The sequence below is a fragment of the Macrobrachium rosenbergii genome, chromosome 47 (genome assembly GCF_040412425.1).
Source record: "Macrobrachium rosenbergii isolate ZJJX-2024 chromosome 47, ASM4041242v1, whole genome shotgun sequence".
Lineage (NCBI taxonomy): Eukaryota > Metazoa > Arthropoda > Malacostraca > Decapoda > Palaemonidae > Macrobrachium > Macrobrachium rosenbergii.
The window spans coordinates 25,054,402-25,071,205 of record NC_089787.1 but is presented as its reverse complement, the minus strand read 5'-3'; the positions used below and the strand labels follow the sequence as shown (position 1 = coordinate 25,071,205).

General features: G+C 35.0%; 1 protein-coding gene across 42 annotated transcripts in view; it reads left to right on the top strand.

The window, feature by feature from the left end:
- Positions 1 to 16,804, top strand: part of slo (calcium-activated potassium channel slo) — a 522,131-nt gene that overhangs the window by 451,611 nt on the left and 53,716 nt on the right. For 33 of the 42 annotated variants that reach the window (XM_067090341.1, XM_067090333.1, XM_067090332.1 and 30 more), the window contains 3 exons: positions 888 to 993; positions 13,105 to 13,257; positions 13,781 to 13,936. In XM_067090341.1, coding sequence (XP_066946442.1) covers positions 888 to 993; positions 13,105 to 13,257; positions 13,781 to 13,936 — 415 coding nt within the window. The remainder of the gene's footprint in view (positions 1 to 887; positions 994 to 13,104; positions 13,258 to 13,780; positions 13,937 to 16,804) is intronic. The other 9 variants (XM_067090349.1, XM_067090320.1, XM_067090337.1 and 6 more) reach the window with 1 other exon arrangement.

Sequence of the window (16,804 nt, the reverse complement as noted above, 5' to 3'; positions counted from 1 at the left end):
ACCTGTGTAACATATATATATACTATATATATAGTCCATTTACTACTACTACTATCAGAGATAAATACTACTCACTATACTAACATAGAAAACTACAGTCTTATCAATTTCTTGTTGAACATCTCATTCACATAAGGTTATAGCATCTTCATTCACCTATTTGCCTTGTCCGTATGTGATATTTGAGGGTAGTTAGGTAGTAGGATGTAGGCAAATGTAGCTGAATGATGTGCTACACCTTCCCAGGTCATATACATAAAGAAAGGAAAATGAAAAGAATTGCTCATGAGGCATCATAATATTTTGTTTGCTATGTTTTGACACAATATTATAATGCCTGTGGCACAGCAATTTGTGATGGTCCTGGAACCTATTAACACTTGCCACAAATGTCTTTCCTATCCCCTCCAGTATAGTCCCTGGGACTTGCATGATGTTTTGACCCTTAGCTGGGGTAGTGAGGCACCCATGGTTGTCAGTTGGGAGGCCCCCATCCCCTCATCTTCTCCAATGTCACTTAGCACTTTTTGCACCTTCTACTATTAATTCACTGCATGCTGCACTGGCACTAACCCTTGAAACGCAGAGATTTCAGGAGGTCAGTGGTAGGGTAGCCCTAAAGGCAGCATTTGCTAGGTGAATGATAAGTACCTCAAACCATAATGCTTTAAAAATCTCTTCCTATTGCCCGTTCACTATTCTCCTTGGTCACGACCCAAGAGCATTCTCCAGGGGGTGGTGGACTCCCAGCTTGACTTGCAAGTGTACATGGCCTACCGTGGTGTGCCTTCTTCCTTCTTTTCTCATTTTATTTTTCATTTTCAATTTTTTACCTGTGTTTGTAAATACTTTTTTGCATATTATTTTGTTTACACTTTTGTATGCAGAAAGCCGCCGGATCTGGAGCTAGAAGGATTATTTAAGCGACACTTCACTACTGTAGAGTTCTTCCAGGGATCCATAATGAGTCCCATAGACCTACAACGTGTCAAGGTGAGTTCACGTGTAGAAAAAGGGTGTGGTCAGGGAGCTGCCACCACTCACTTGTGTCCACTACTTCTGCACGGCCACCACCAAGCCTAGGCATCATCCATGAACATACACCACATTTACTCTGCTCCTTTTTCAGTTACTTCTCATCCTTGCGGGTGGTCCATGTTCTCTCGTGATGGATTCAACAGTATATTTCCTTTATTACGTGCAGTTATTTCTTGTTTATTTATTTGCTGACTAGAATGAATAAGGTTAGAAGCACTAAAATATACTTTCTAAAACTGTATGAGCTAAACATATAACACTTTTCTGTACTGTAGATGCTTAAACCACACATGACACCACTGTAGGAATGGTTTATTTGATAGTCACCGCAAGTCTTTGTCAGCAAGATGACAAAGCACATTGATTAAGATCAGTTAGTGAATGACACATGTAGTAGGACTGTTATCAATGTTGTTCAGTGCTGGACACTAAGTAGAGCAAGTTGAAAATGTTTCAAATCTGGAACACTTTTCAACGTAGTACAAACTCCATGTTATGAGACAGAGCTGTTATATTTCTTAAGATATGCACATTGCCATCTGTAGCACACATGGTTGTTATGAAGGAAATGCTTTAAGGTTAGTGTAACGACTTACAAGTTACTGTATATAAAGTCGAAGATTATTAAGGTGATGAGTCCCATTTATATCAGCTTCAGGGCTGACGAAGATATTGTTAAAGTATCCTTACTGAAACAATGTATATGCATTGGTCTTATGCTCAAACGGATATCAGAAAGGTCTGATGTTTGCTCTTGTTAAAAATTTGACATAAATCCATGTTCTCTTTTCTTCCTTTATTTATTTTCTGATAGAGGTTTGTGCATTATATTTGATGCTGTTTCTTTCTGTCCTCTCTCTCAGTTCCATCTACCAAGTTATGTATGTATCTGCAAAATACCTTTTATATATATTTGTATATATAAAAAAGTACAGTAATGTACATGTGAACAGAAAAGTATTTGTATAAGGGTGTAGGTATTCATATAAACTACAAACTGTCTTACTTTTACTATGATATTGTATTACTGCTCGGGACGGACAAGCCAATTGAAAAGTAACCATTGGAAACATGTAACAAGGTGGTTAGATAATAAGTAAGACCCTCTTCTCTAAGGATTAGCTCATGTCTTCTTGCTAACTCAGTTTTTTAAGCAGGAACTGTGTGTTTGGTGTTCATATCTGTTACAGTACCTGTTTTCATACACCTTCCTTAATTTGTTTATTTTGGCTATTCGTTTTTTTTTCAGAAAGTGCTGCAGTTTAAAATGCTAAAGTCCATTGATTCACATTTCTAGACTCATGCTGTATGTCACTGGAGAGTTGGTCTGTAGTTTCCGCTGTATTCTTTTCATGCTCAGTCTTAATTTTCGTTAGAAATCAGTGTACTGTACATTGATTTCCTGGTGCAGCAGTGTGTTTTTGTGTGTGTATGTAGTGTGTTGCTTTACATACATTTACCAGAGACTCACTGTCTTGTCATATTTGCTATATTTTTATTCATAATGTTATTTAATCTTGCATTTATATTCTTAAATTGTGTATATTCATCACGATAGGTACATGTTGCTGGTATGTTGGTGCTCTTTTGGTGTTGATGTATGTTAACCAATCTCATGGCGGATGCATTTGGCATTTAATAAAAATCTTGTTGGATTCTGTTATTGCCTATTAGTGCTCTCCGTTTTATTCCTTTGCAGAGGTAAGAATACCACAATGTCCCCTGGTTTAGCATATTTGAGCCTTAGAGGTGACGAGGGCTATGCAGCAAATTTTTGTCCTTCATCATCAGGGGCCTCACAGTGTTGTTTCCAGAAAGAACATCTGTCAAGAGTGCAAGGGCTGGTTTTGAGTGACATCCAGAACAGCAGAGTAAAGATAAGATGTGCTGTTGCTATTATGAAGGGAAAGGATGTAAGGGCCAGGGATACATCAGCATCTTTACTATTTCCATCTGCCATTATTATCGTAATCTTACCATTGTCCGTTTGGCATTTTGGTTTTAACTTGTGTTTTCCATTGAAGGTTTATTTTTCTTTCAGCTTCCAACTACAGCCCATAAAGTTGGAAATTTTTTTCCTCCTTTAGTCACCCCTCTTCACGGAGCTATATATCCATTTTCAAAGTGCTGTCTTTGATTAGTTTGTTTACACAGGTTGCTTAAATTGCATGTCTGTATTTCTTATACAGTGCTCAGGTACAACCATTCATTGCGAAATGACAGTAGAAGAGTGTAGGAGTCATTTGCCTTCCTATTTAGCAGCTATGTTACATATGAATATGAGTGAGAGAATTTGTCATTTATATGGGCATGAGTATATGCTAAATACATACCTCTCATTTTCACTTTGACTTGACCTTCCTCTTCTCATCTTGGTTGTCGCACTTTGTAGGTATGAAAAACTAAGAAAAAAGGGCTTTTGGCAAGTGAGACATCGGGCTACCTTTTGTGAATAGGTTCCATGCATTATGTGACCACCACAATTGCTTTAGCAGTTACATGATTCTGTTAATCTGCCTCAGCAGGTATACTGTATAGAGCACAGGTAAAAATAAGAGGTTCATATCTGTAAAACAAAAAGTTAGCATTCATATGAGTTTTTCAGGATGCATTTTGACTTTTGTCCCTCACATCAGACTCCTAGGATCTGGTGAAAGTTTCAGTTCAGCAATTTTCTGTATGAGGTTTCTAGCCCCATGCTCATGCTTCCACAAATTGTCATGGGAGCTTTTACGTTTGGTATTCATTGTTAGTTACTCGTCCATGTAATGACGATATCCAATGGAGCCAAACTCTGCTGATCAAGAAACTAGCATTGTAGTGATCATGTTATTTTCTGCCATTGGTGGTCATCCATTGAAGTAAATGTGCTGACCAAACCTAATATTGCTGAACTTTTGGTTGAAAGTTGTGGAATTCTCTTTATACTTTTGTTTTCCACAATTGTTGCCCGACCTTCATGGTTTGGTTCTGTCACATTTTCTTAAGTTAGACCATTCCCATTTTCCTTCCTACATTTTCTTTTCTCTTTAAGCCTAAGTTAGATATAAACAGTAGGGTACCCATTACGTCAGCCTTTTTATCAAAGAGAGTAAACCTTGAGTACCATAATCTTGATAGTACTGTATTTTTCCTAAGGAACATTCTCATAGCTTTTTCTTTAGGGCCAAGGTCTTGTTTAGTAGTTGTATATTTTAATACATGATTAGAGAACAGATATCCAATTCTTTTTCTGGTACATATTTATATATACACATGAAAAGTGGCATACAACTTCAGATACTTCATATTTAACCAGCATACATTGACTTCTATATTTTTACAAATTATAATGTCATACTAACATATTTTTACTATATAAATCTGTTTGTGTTACTGAAGGCTGAATTTTCATCATTTATAGAAGGCAGTTAAAAGTTAGGTTTAATTTGTAATCGATTGTTTTATCAACCTGTATCCATTTTTAATAATGAGTCCACTTTACTCTGACATGACTTGAACTATGCCCTGTCTAAAAATGTCAAAATGTTAAAACATATGTGGTGGTGGTGTTGAGAACGAAGAGTTCCCCTGGATGGTTGTTTAGGTCAAGTCTGGCAAGGCTTGGGAAGTAAGTGTACAGAGTGTGAGGGTGGCAGCATCCCTACTGTTGTCAGGGTCGCAGCTATCTGCTTATTATTGTCTTCTCGTAGGCAGCACCAGTGGGGACATAGTCTTGGTGGATTTAATAACTTATTCTGGTTTATTTATGTATAAGTATTGGGTCCTCTGCTCCTCTGATAAAGGAGTAAATATGTTCATTAGTCTTTTGGTAACTCCTTTTGAATATTGTCTTGTATTGGTCAATAAATCACATCAATAACTCACTCCCACGCATAAACGTTAAATAAATTTTGTCTGTTTAAACAAAATAACTTAATAATCAACTTCATACATAACTAATGTTGGGAAACATTGTTTTATAATGGTTTAGTTAGCGGTGCTGTATTGGAACTTAAGATTCAGTATTGCAATACATATTCACCAATAAAAATGGTCTAAATAACATGTATTAAAACACTTATTTCTGCAATAAAGTGAATTCCCCTCGATTGCGTTGTCCTCGCTGGTGTGAAGATGATTGAAGTAGATTCCATTCATGTCTTAGATTGTCAAAAATTGGTTCTGTTCTTCTTGCGGTCACTAATCCCCAGCTGCCATCGCCTGCCCAAAGAGAAAGACTTAACAAGGTCCAGTGACACATTATCACAGTCTTCTGGATTCTTGTCTAATGCATCTGGAAATTCAGCTTTTCATCTTCCACTGAAACTCAACTGTTCATTGTCCATACTTCCATATCCTTTGGCAAGACCTTCCCGAGATAATGAGCGTCTCCTCCTAATGTCATTGCAGAAGTTATTTTATAAGCTTTGGTTTTCTGTTTTTATGAGGATGTTATTGTTGTTTAGATAAAGCGAACACAAAGAACAGTAAATCCATTTTTAGGTTAGGTTAGTTATAAGTTCTTTTTATATACTAAAGAGTGATCTGTCCCTCAAAAGAAAAGTGCCGTAGGATTAGACAGAAAAGAAATGAAAGATTTTTGAGAAGTATTACATAAATTTTGATTTAGGTAACTGTAAAGCTTCATAGGAATGCTATTGATAATATGCTAAGATTGGCTCACATTATACTAGGCAGGCACAGAATGTCCAAAGAAGGATGTGACATTAGATTTTCCTAAGTCAAATTTGTGAGATATATTCATATATTTTAAACTTCAATTGAACCTCAATTGCTCTAAGAGATACAGGCAGCCTTTATTCTCTTTTTGAGTTACTATTCCATATGTTTACCACCCTTGTTTTCAAGATATATGAAAAGTTGGTTCAGATAGTTCAGTCTGCCTTTTGCTGCATCCATAATAGTAAATTAAGGTAAATAATATTTTCACTAATGAGAGGTAAAAATTTGGTCAGTTAGTTGGAAAGAGAACTAGGGAAAGGATGTATCAGGGAGAAAAAAAGATACTAGTACTATATGTTGTACAGTGCAATGATTGATTTGATGAAATTTAGGTTGTCAGGCCAAGTACCAGGGCGCTTTTAGTCATTCAGCGCTAAAGACGGTGAAAAGAGGGAGTTGGAGGGGTTGGACAACATGATAAAAAGACCCTGAAAATAAAGGAGATGAAGTGCTGTACAAGGATCTGAAGGTGGAACTGGGGATAAACCCTACAGTTCCACTAAGAAGTAATAGTTAGAGGGGTTGGACAGTAAGGCTGTAGAAAGGGAGTTGGAATTGAGGAAAAGTAAAAGCCCGAGAAGCTGGTGCAGCTAGGGCTCAAAGGGACACTGCAAACACTTCAGTAACGTTACAGTGCTCCATAGGAGCTGCACGGACAGCATTAGTACTCCAATATGTAATGCAGTGCATGTGTCCCTGCCCCCCTAATGCTTTAAATTCTGAGACAGTTAACTGATAGGTAGACAGTATTTCAGAGTGTACATGTGAAACCTTTCAACTTACCTGAGTTTGTGCCCAGAGTGAATGCTTCATGGTACAGTGGGGGTTAATGTACTTGGGTAAAGGTTGTGGATGTTATTTTCCTTTGTGTTTGCCAGGTATTCAATATTAAAGGAAAGTTTACTTTTTATCTTCTTTTAATCAGGTTTTTGTTCATTAGGAGGAAATGTCTCAAGGCTTACAGCTTGCTTTATGAATTTTTATGACTAAAGGTACATTCATTCAACTAATTTACTTGTGCTGTACATATACTCTTTTAAAAGAATAAAAATGATTGACATCTCTCTCTCCATTTTTGGAATAAAGTATTAATTGTATTTTTTTGTGCATTCGTCATTTGAGATGGTTTAATGAGTTTTCCTGGCTTTAAAGAATCATGCAGTTATGATTGTTTTCAGTTTATGTAACCAAGAGTCCATTCCTTTTAACTTTTTTTTCTGTGTTTTTTTCATAAAATGTTCACATATCTAATTTTGCTAGCCGGCATTCTCTTCTTTGTATTATTATCAGCAGTCTTTTTTTCATAAAGTTGTTTATTCCTATTTTCATCCTCTTTTAATCCAAATTTTTGTGAATGCATTATTATTATTTGGACTGAACAAACATTCGCATATAACAAACCTAAAGAGCAGTTGACTTGCAAATCAAGCCTCTGCAGAACAGATTGCTCATAAGAGGCAGTAGAAACTAAGAGAAAGAATTAACATAAGAAAGGTAAAAGAACAAATACAGTATACAGTACGTAAACAGCGATGCAAGTTACCAAAGTGTACTTACTAAAATGCACATAAATGTTTTATTATGGAAGTGCAGGAAAAACATTGCTCACATACTAATGCCATTGACAGCACTAGCAGTTTTTCCATCCTTCTGTTTTCTGCAAGGATTTATAACCAGCTATACTTTTCTGTTAAATTGTGCTGACATTAGTGCCTTTCTAACCAGTGAGATATTTTGTCCCTGCAGTTCCTGATATCATCATGAAGTATGATTAAATTATGTCCCTTTCGAGAGATGTATTCATACATTTTATTTTCGATTTCCTCTGTTTCATCCGGCCATCATTTTTATGACACGCATGTCGTTATTATTTTTGCGTTTCTCTTCCGTCGCTTTATTTTATTTTGCGCTCTGCCTCTCCTCTTCTCTGCTTTATCATTGATATTAATGACATCATTATGGAGGGTGATGGCATCACCAGAGTTTTATCACAAGTCGTTTGAGTCAAAATGAACATAACATAGGTTTTAAAAATACACCGTTAACAAGTATACTCTTTGTCATCTCTTACTCAAGTTAGAGTAGACCAACTTGCTCGGTACTTTTGGTGCAGCTTATTTGATACCGAAATTTGTTTTATTGCCTTATTTGTTATTATTGGTTGTGCGTCTGGATTTAATCATCTGGTAAAAATGTTGCTTCATGGATTACTTTGTATATGATGCTCTGATACAGTTAATTGGCCTAAAGAAAAGGCAAGAATTTGATACCTAGACAAATTTTATGAATTTGATTCGAACTGTTTGATTTGATACGAATAATGATGTAATCTGAGTGCGCCACTCATAATTTTTATTGGATTCAAAGCAGGCACTTTTGTTTAGAATGTCATCAGATGCAAAATCCAGTAAAAAAGTAAAGATTTATTGCGCTTACATGTGCATGTGTACGTACATAATGTTTGTATATATAAGTATATACCCAAACATCAAATAAGAAATTCCCGTAAGACACTTGGAATTAGGATGACAACATTGATTGTAATGAACATAGGATATTTTAAAATGTTAAAATATTTCTATACCCTCTTCTGTAGTTATGTGATTATTTAATGAATTGTAAGTGTCAACAGAAAAGAGACTTGTCGTTTGAAATGGGCACAACTGAATGTTTCTAACCAGGCCAGTTGGAAAGGCTATACAGTATTTGCAGCTCTTGGGAGATGGGCTTGCCTTCCCAGAATTATAGGTCAATGGAAAGCTGAGTTGCATTAATTGACAGAGTCACATTTGGTAGTGTTTCTTTCATTCTGCAACAGAGCTGGAAAATGATGAAGCCTGCAGTGCACTCAGGTCAAGTAGTAGTGTAACTGCAATGCTGCTGTTTCTGATTTGTTTTGTTTAACATTGGTTTTCTGGTTAATTAACAATGAATTCAGAGTGCAAATTGGGAAATAATGTAAAGGAATACAGTACTAGTGTATGGAAAAGATGAAATTACTCTGCAATATTAATTCTACTTCATTAAGATCTGTTTTATGTTGCAGTACTACAAAAAGCTGTATAAGTATCTGAAAGAAAATCAGGTTCAGTTGAATTAAAAATATCTGTACTCTACATTAGGTTTTGTCAACAAGGTTATTTTGGGTATATTGCTTCTCTTTATGGCTCCTGTATTTCTATTTTGTACTGCCATTAGTCATACTTTTATGGTATGTACTCATACTATTCTTGGAGTAACTGAAGGAAAGTAAAAGATAATAATTCGTCGTCCCTCAAGTCCATTAAAAGAAAACTGTGATTTTTGTGACAATGCCTTGACCTTTCTCATTTTGTTTAATTAGTCAAAAGGAAAAATAAATTTTATTTTCCACTTTTAGATGCCAAACTAGACATTGTTAATTAATGAATTATGTACATATTCATGCACATAGTGTGTAAAGTTATACATAGAATACTGTACACATATTGTACTGTATCCAGATTTAACTTGCAGAAAATATGAGAAGTTACTTTTGATAGGAATTTCATAGAAAACTCTAGTAAATCACCTAAGATGCCATATTGAAAAGTCTGAATAACAACTGATAGAACTAAACAGATTTACGGTTAAGAATGTAAACTCATTTTATCATCCTTCAAACGACCGAGTGATCAAAACTCTGTGACCTTTGGAGACTTTTGCTGAATGTTCCATGAAGAATGAAAAGTTATCCTGACTTGGCAGTGGTAACTGTGTCTTCATGTGGGTGTTTGTTGCTGTTTTATAGGGTTGATGTTCCAACCAGCCTTTTATGGTGTTACCTGTCGCACTTGTACAGATGAGCGTTGTGTAACAGCGCATGGTTGTATTTGGTTGTCTCAATCGGTGTACTTCACTTGTTGATCCTTTTATGTGGCCATGTGTTGTACATAATCTTGCTTAATCACAGACTGATTTACTTGTTTTTGTGGTTGATTTTTTTGCGCCTCTAAACTCGAGTTGTTCATTAATTTAGGTCCTTGAGTACTTAACTCTTAAAGAAAACTCATGGAACTAATTTTGCAATGCACTAGTGTTTGTGTATTTTGATGCTTTATTCTAATAGCCATAAAATGGTTGTTATTACTTATATTGTCACTAATATATATATTATTATTGACTGGTCATCAGCTAGCTGTGTTTTAGTTACTGTACTGTACAGTATTGTAATGATTTGGTAGTTTTGCAATTTTCCTGATGTAAGGTAAAACCTCAGTCGAAGCATAATGCTCATGATTAGCTTATTGTATAATTTTTAGATATTCATGTAAAAGGAATTAAGACCGCACACTCAGCCCATAATATCTCATTCATCATGAACAAACTATTATCAGTTAGTACGTTGCCATAGAATAGTTATAGATAAGAATTTTGCTGAGCGAGAGAAAAAAAAACTATTACCTTTCTTTGGACCACAAAACTGGTTGCCAGTCTGCAATCAAGCAAGTATATTTACGACGCATTTACGGTGCTGACCATGCCGTGTAGATCCTGTTGTTGTCTCCCTGGGCCGTTCGTTGTACCTCCTTAATTCTGTTCAAAACCTGTCATATGAAAATAGGATTTCATTCAATGTCGTAGCCACTGCCAAAGTATGTCAATCGCCATTCAATGCTAGCTGTAGACCAGAATTACACAAATATATTTTTTTTAAAGTTTGACTTTTGAAAGCGAATATCTTGCACTGAGGTATCTATGGGAAGTTGAAAATATCTCGTAGGTACCGTATGTGTGGGGAAGGATGTTGTACTTTCATGTTCAGACTTTAATGAAAAAAAAATAGAACACCCGGTGTAATTCGACCTTCTGGTGGCAAGTAGCATCTCTTGTCTGTACTTGTAATCACCTACAGAGATATCAGCTGATGCTAATGCTGCTTAAATGGCTGGTATTGTGTGGTTGTGTCACTGTATTATCACATACCAGTAATAATCGTACCATTATGTGTTTTTCTCTCAGATGTGGTTGATTATGTTCCTCTTACCTACGCTGATCTGTTGTGTTGCTGTTTTGAAAATTAAGCCAATGTTAATTTTGTTTGATGTAGAGGGACTCCATTTTATAAAAATACATTGTCTCATTTTTACAGAAATGATTGATTTTGCCATCATTTTAGCAATGGTAGCTTTACTCAAGATTTTTGAAGACTGAAATTTTTTTTGTTAGACTGCAGTAGGTCTATTTCATGGTTTGAAAGTATTCAGCCTTAGCCGTACAGCCACAACTTTTTAGATTATACATTGGTTTTACCCCACATCTAGTTTTTGGATAACCATTTTCATAAAAATCCAGAAGGAACAACTTGTCCAGAAATCTTTGATGGTATAAATATTATGGGATTAGTTGCTAGTCCGTCATGTAGATACTTTATATCTTTGTAGATTTGTTTATAAAACGTTTGAGCTGCTTTCCTGTCGTACCATAGGCCTGTGGCTTTTAAATTAATTTAGTCAGTACTGTAGGGTTGATAACTTCCATCAGTAATCTGATGGCACTGGCAGCCATAATCCTGCCATTATTAGAAAATATAGGTACAGTATATATAAAGGGATCTTTTAGTTGCTAATTGTATGCACCTAACATAGTTTTCAAGAAGAGATTTCTCGTGATATAGGGTTAGCAGACAAAGCATTAGCTCCCCATTACAAAAGTTAAGAGCGTAACTTTTGTAGGGGAGCTATTTGCCTTGCAATTCTACAGTAGTAAGTGGTTTAGGGCTGCATAAAAGTGAAGTAGCATCGGCCAAGGTAGCAGCCCTTAACCCCCTTCAAAAAGCCAGAGGAAAAGACTTGTTACCTTACTTTTCACTGGGGCCAGTCGTCGCTGGTAAGTAACAGTCTTGAAAGATAATGGAACCCTCTGCATGTTTTGCATGCGCATGTTGCCTGCGCCCCCAAAGCCCTCGTGAGTAGACGTAGACCCCTCTTTGAATCCTCGACACAGTAGCTAGCATGACTTACCCCTCAGTCAATCATTAGGAAAGCTAATTGATCATTGTGGAATGAATTTATGTCTAGTTTTTTTGTAAGCAATATCTTACTGAATACCTCGGTTATTTTTTTATCCTATCTTTGATATAGACTACCCTTTAAAATATGGATATTTTTTTTTTATATTTGTAAACAGATTTGCATTTATGTGATCTATTTTTATCATTTATTGAACATGCTTGTATATATTTAATTTGATACTGTTGTATCAATATTAACTTATTTAGATAAGTCGTCTTATTTCACGTATTGTACTTTATTTCACATTTTAACTTTTTGGCATCTTGCCATTGTTTCTTTGAAAAATTGATATACCAGCATATGACACTTCGTACTTGGAAATACCCTTGAGAGATAAACCTGTAATATCTGAATATATATTGTTACAAGAGTGCTATGAGATAGAAGGAAATTATATTGCTAATGGATATAACACCCGTTTTCTTCCCTGAATCAGCTGTTGTGTTGTGCAATAATTATGAGCATATTGCTTGATATATATCACATTTTACACAAAATTTCACTGATTGCTTTATTTTTTAAGTTATTTTAGACGTACTTTTAAAGGATTTAGAAATTTAGTACGAAGTAATAGAAAGTATTTAATACCAAACTGTAGTAATGTAAAGTATTCAGTGCTCCATGCAAGAATCATAAATTTCAGTAGATTGGAGTAACATGGAAAGGTTTGCTTTAACTGGTTTAAGAATTTCAGATCCTTTTAAAGTTCAAAATGTTTCATTTCAAATGCATTGCAGTAGTTCATTTTTTTATTGCAAGTCACACTACCGTTGTGAGTTACTGATTACAATCATTTTTTTTATGCACCAGACTTGAAAATCTAGAATCAAGAATTTTTTTATGTCTTGGGGTTGTGCCTTGTTATCAGGACTGATATGTTTATTTCCATATCTTCAGCTTAAAAGAATAGTACTGTTTTTCATTTCAATATTTCACCTTGTTGTTCTGTCCAAAGTTTTTACAGTCAGTCTTTGTTTCCTTAAGAGTTTGTTGCATTCTGCTTATTTTAACCATCATGCAGTTGTACTGTGCAGTTCAGTGCAGTGCAGTTGCTGATGGAAATTTGAACAGCAATAATTAAAAGCTTGGTTTTTCATGCTATGTTTTGTAGTGTGTGAATAGGTTTTCATTTCTGAATCAGAAAAAAAATTCCACCTTTAGTTTTCTTTGCAGCTTTCAACATTTTACTCCTTTAGAGTGTTTTTTTATCCATTCAGCGGTGTTTTCCATTGGCAGTACATGTGACTCAGACAGTCTCATAGCTGTTTCAGAAGCCGTGGTGTTAATTGTCTCCACGTGTATGCGACAGGTCCATGAAGCCGATGCGTGCCTAGTCCTGGCCAACAAATACTGCCAAGATCCTGATGCTGAGGATGCTGCCAACATCATGAGAGTCATCTCCATCAAAAATTATTCTGATGATATCAGAGTCATCATTCAACTCATGCAGTATCACAATAAGGTTAGTTTCTTGCATCGTAAAGTAGATGTTGTTGTGTATGTTGTCCCTGTTTGATAATGATAATAATAATAATAATAAAATAATAATAATAGTAATAAACACCTCGATGATGGTGATGATGTAAAATGTTGTAGCATTTTGAAATAGTAATATAGTAGTGTATCTTTAGGTACTATCTGGATGGTTTTGGTGCTTAAAGTTCAGTTGAAGTAAAACTAGAATTAATTTAATTCTAAATATAATGTTTTTATTTTCTTGTTATAAAAAAATGATATTGGAAGGTCTTAGTACAGTAGCTGAAAGGTGTAAAGATAGCAAACTTATACCCATGTCCATCCATGTTAAGCCTCATTAGCATCTGGAATCTGCGCCATCAAAAGATTTTGAGAATTTGATGTTTGAAGAAATAATTCCACTTGGTATTTATGTATTTGCAGTTTTTAGGGCGTGAAAAACTATTAATTGGCAGATTTAATCTTTTTTGACAGATGGCTGACTGATTGGCTTTCCCTTTTTCTTTCAGGCCTATCTGTTAAACATTCCTTCTTGGGACTGGAAAAGAGGTGATGATGTTATTTGCTTAGCTGAGCTCAAATTAGGATTCATTGCACAGTCATGTTTAGCTCCAGGTTTTTCTACAATGATGGCAAATCTTTTTGCCATGAGATCTTACAAAACTGTAAGTATAGCCGTACTTTCTTTGACTGGAAATCATTCCTTTTGTTCTAAACTATTTACAATTTCAGTAATAGGATGTATTTTTAATTAGATTTTACCTCCATTTATGCTAAAGAAGGCAAGTGTAATATGTACTGTACTGTAATTATCATAGTGTTCATGTAGGTAATTCATCCTAATAGTATTATATAACCGTATAAAGTTGCCAAGCAGTTGCCAAAATAATGTCCCTGGATGCTGGAACTTGTGTGCAAGAATATGTTTTGTGTCATTGCCAGAGAAAATCCTGAAGTGTTGTAACATTTTATGAGAATAGATGTGGTGTAAAGATGTAGGTGATAATTACAAATAATTACTTTAGTCTTACAGTATCTTACTGTAAACCTGTCCATTCTGCTAATTTTGTAAGGTTAAAAGAAACTTTACAAAATGGTGTCTAGTTAGTTAAAGGTTATTGTTAGATAACTTTTAAGATGTGATATTTATTGATGATTAGAGGAGCTCATACAAATTGCAGGACATTTTGTTGTGTGTCATGAAAGAACACTAGGTTTTGTTACTAGTTATCCTCTGTTAACATGGACACAAAACATTCTTAAGGATTTCAAAAGATTTTTTGAGTACTGTATTGTAAATTTTGTACTGTATAAATTCACTGACAAGTCTACTTCATAAAGGTTAAAAGAAATGTAGTTTAATAATCCGAAGTAAACTGTTGAACACAGTTTTAAACTACCCTAAATTTCAAATTACGATGATCTTCACTTAGGCTAATGACTCAGTCTTTAGAAGCTAACCATTTTTATAAGTGAGAAATAGTTTCAGACTTTCCACTGTGTCATCAGTTGACTCTCAGCTTGTTCGTAGTAAGCCATGTTACTTGCTTTGTTAATTTTTGTAGAATTTTATAGTGATGTCATGCAGACCACTGGCACTAGCACTGTAGACATGTTCTTATCAGACAATCAGTAATTGCAACCAAGATGCAAATAAAATAGAAAATAGTATGTGTTAAGACAGTGGTTATATATTTCTTAAGGTACAGCAATCCAAAAAAATGCAAAGTACCCCAGGAAAATTATTACCCTTTAAGCCAGTTAACTGTTACCTGTTGGTCTCTATGACTGTTCATTTTGGCTATTGCTCTGGGGAGCTTTATATGTTAAAGTGAAAGAAAATTTTTTATTTTAACTTAATAACTCACCCATTATCCCATGTTTTATATGTACAGTACATTAAAGGTTATGTCTAAGGGTCTGTCATAGGTGAGCTTACTGTTTTGTTTTGATTAAATTTTTAAAGAACCTTGTCATTCTATAGTAGGAAACTAAGAGCCTTAGAGGACAGCATTTTTATTTTTAGACAGTGCATGAATTTGAAGAGTATTCAAGACCTTTGTATGTTGAAGACAGGTTATATGTCAAGAAAAAGTTTTATTGTTGGGTGAAGTGATTTCCATGCTGATAGGGATGTCATATTTTGAATGGAAAAATCCCGTCAGGGTAATTGGGTCTTCGTTGCATACCTAATATAGTAATTAGGGGCTGTAGCAAAATGTGGTGTGCCTCACTACTTCAAGAATTAAAGGAATAGAATCATCATGAGAGTTAGACTATACAGTATTGATTACAAAGAAGGTTTTCAGCTGTAATGAAAGTGGGATTTTGAAATACAGTGCACATGAATAGATAGTATTATTAAAGACTGCATTAGATAGAACTCAAGTTTCCACTTTTATTATTATTACGAGAATAATATTCCAGAGCTGGTCTTTGGTCTAAGAGATGGCTATTACGGATATAAGAGCATAGTTTTTACGTGAACTTGAATAATATTTTCAGGTGCTTTGCATGAATGATAGCCACGATAGCCCTGCTTTGTGGAACCAAGCATTTGCAAGATGTAAACATGCCCACCAGAAAGCCTTATCAGTGCACTCAGTATCATAACTTTTTGTCAGTTCGCAGCGAATTCCCTGTTGTATTGGCTTATCTGACCGTCATCCAAACTAACCATTTCGAGAATGAAATGAAATTTGTAGAGGTGTAACTAGGATTATTTCTTTTGAGTGCAGTATCCTTATTTCGTTGGCTTCTCTCACATTGCTTTCTGAAACTAACACTATGGAGGTCTGTAGGATAGGAAAAATTTCTATTTAGATTTTTTTTTAGCGCTTTGCAGTAGGATTTTCAGTCACTCACTCTTTTTAATATTTTGGGATTTTGTGACTCCCGTGTCAGAAGCTACACAAGGCAACAGGAACTACATGAGTTTGAGTGGCTTAGTGAACAAAATCAACACATTTTCAGAATTTGAAGACAGTTTTAACATTTTGTCCGTAGAATAACATCATATCCTTAGTTCATGGAAGGCACAGAATAACACTGCCTACTAAGTTCACTGACAGTATACTAATGGCTGTTTCTTTCTATATTAAAAATGCATAATGTATATTGTACTTGACAAAAAAAAAAAGACTTGTGTTTTATTGTAGTGCATACTATGTGTTTTGTAAAGGTGGCTATCTTTAAGAATATTTTATCATTTTAGTCATCCAAATTTTGTTTTGAATATTTATTGTTCTTACATTAAAGAGGGAATGCAATGAGTATATATATTCACTTAGGACATGAAGGTCAAGTGTACTTTCTCATCACTTGTTGGTTCAGATCTAATATAGAAGATTTGAGTGAGATTATATTCTTTTTTTGGCTCTTCATAAAAGTATAGAATCATTAAGACTAAGAACTGTACTGTAAGATTAGGTTTTCCATTTCATTGGGGTGAGTTTGTCATATTTTTAAATAGAGAAATTGAAAATTTTACTTGATGCTCAATGATGTAGGGTAGCAGCTGCTTGGAAACAGCT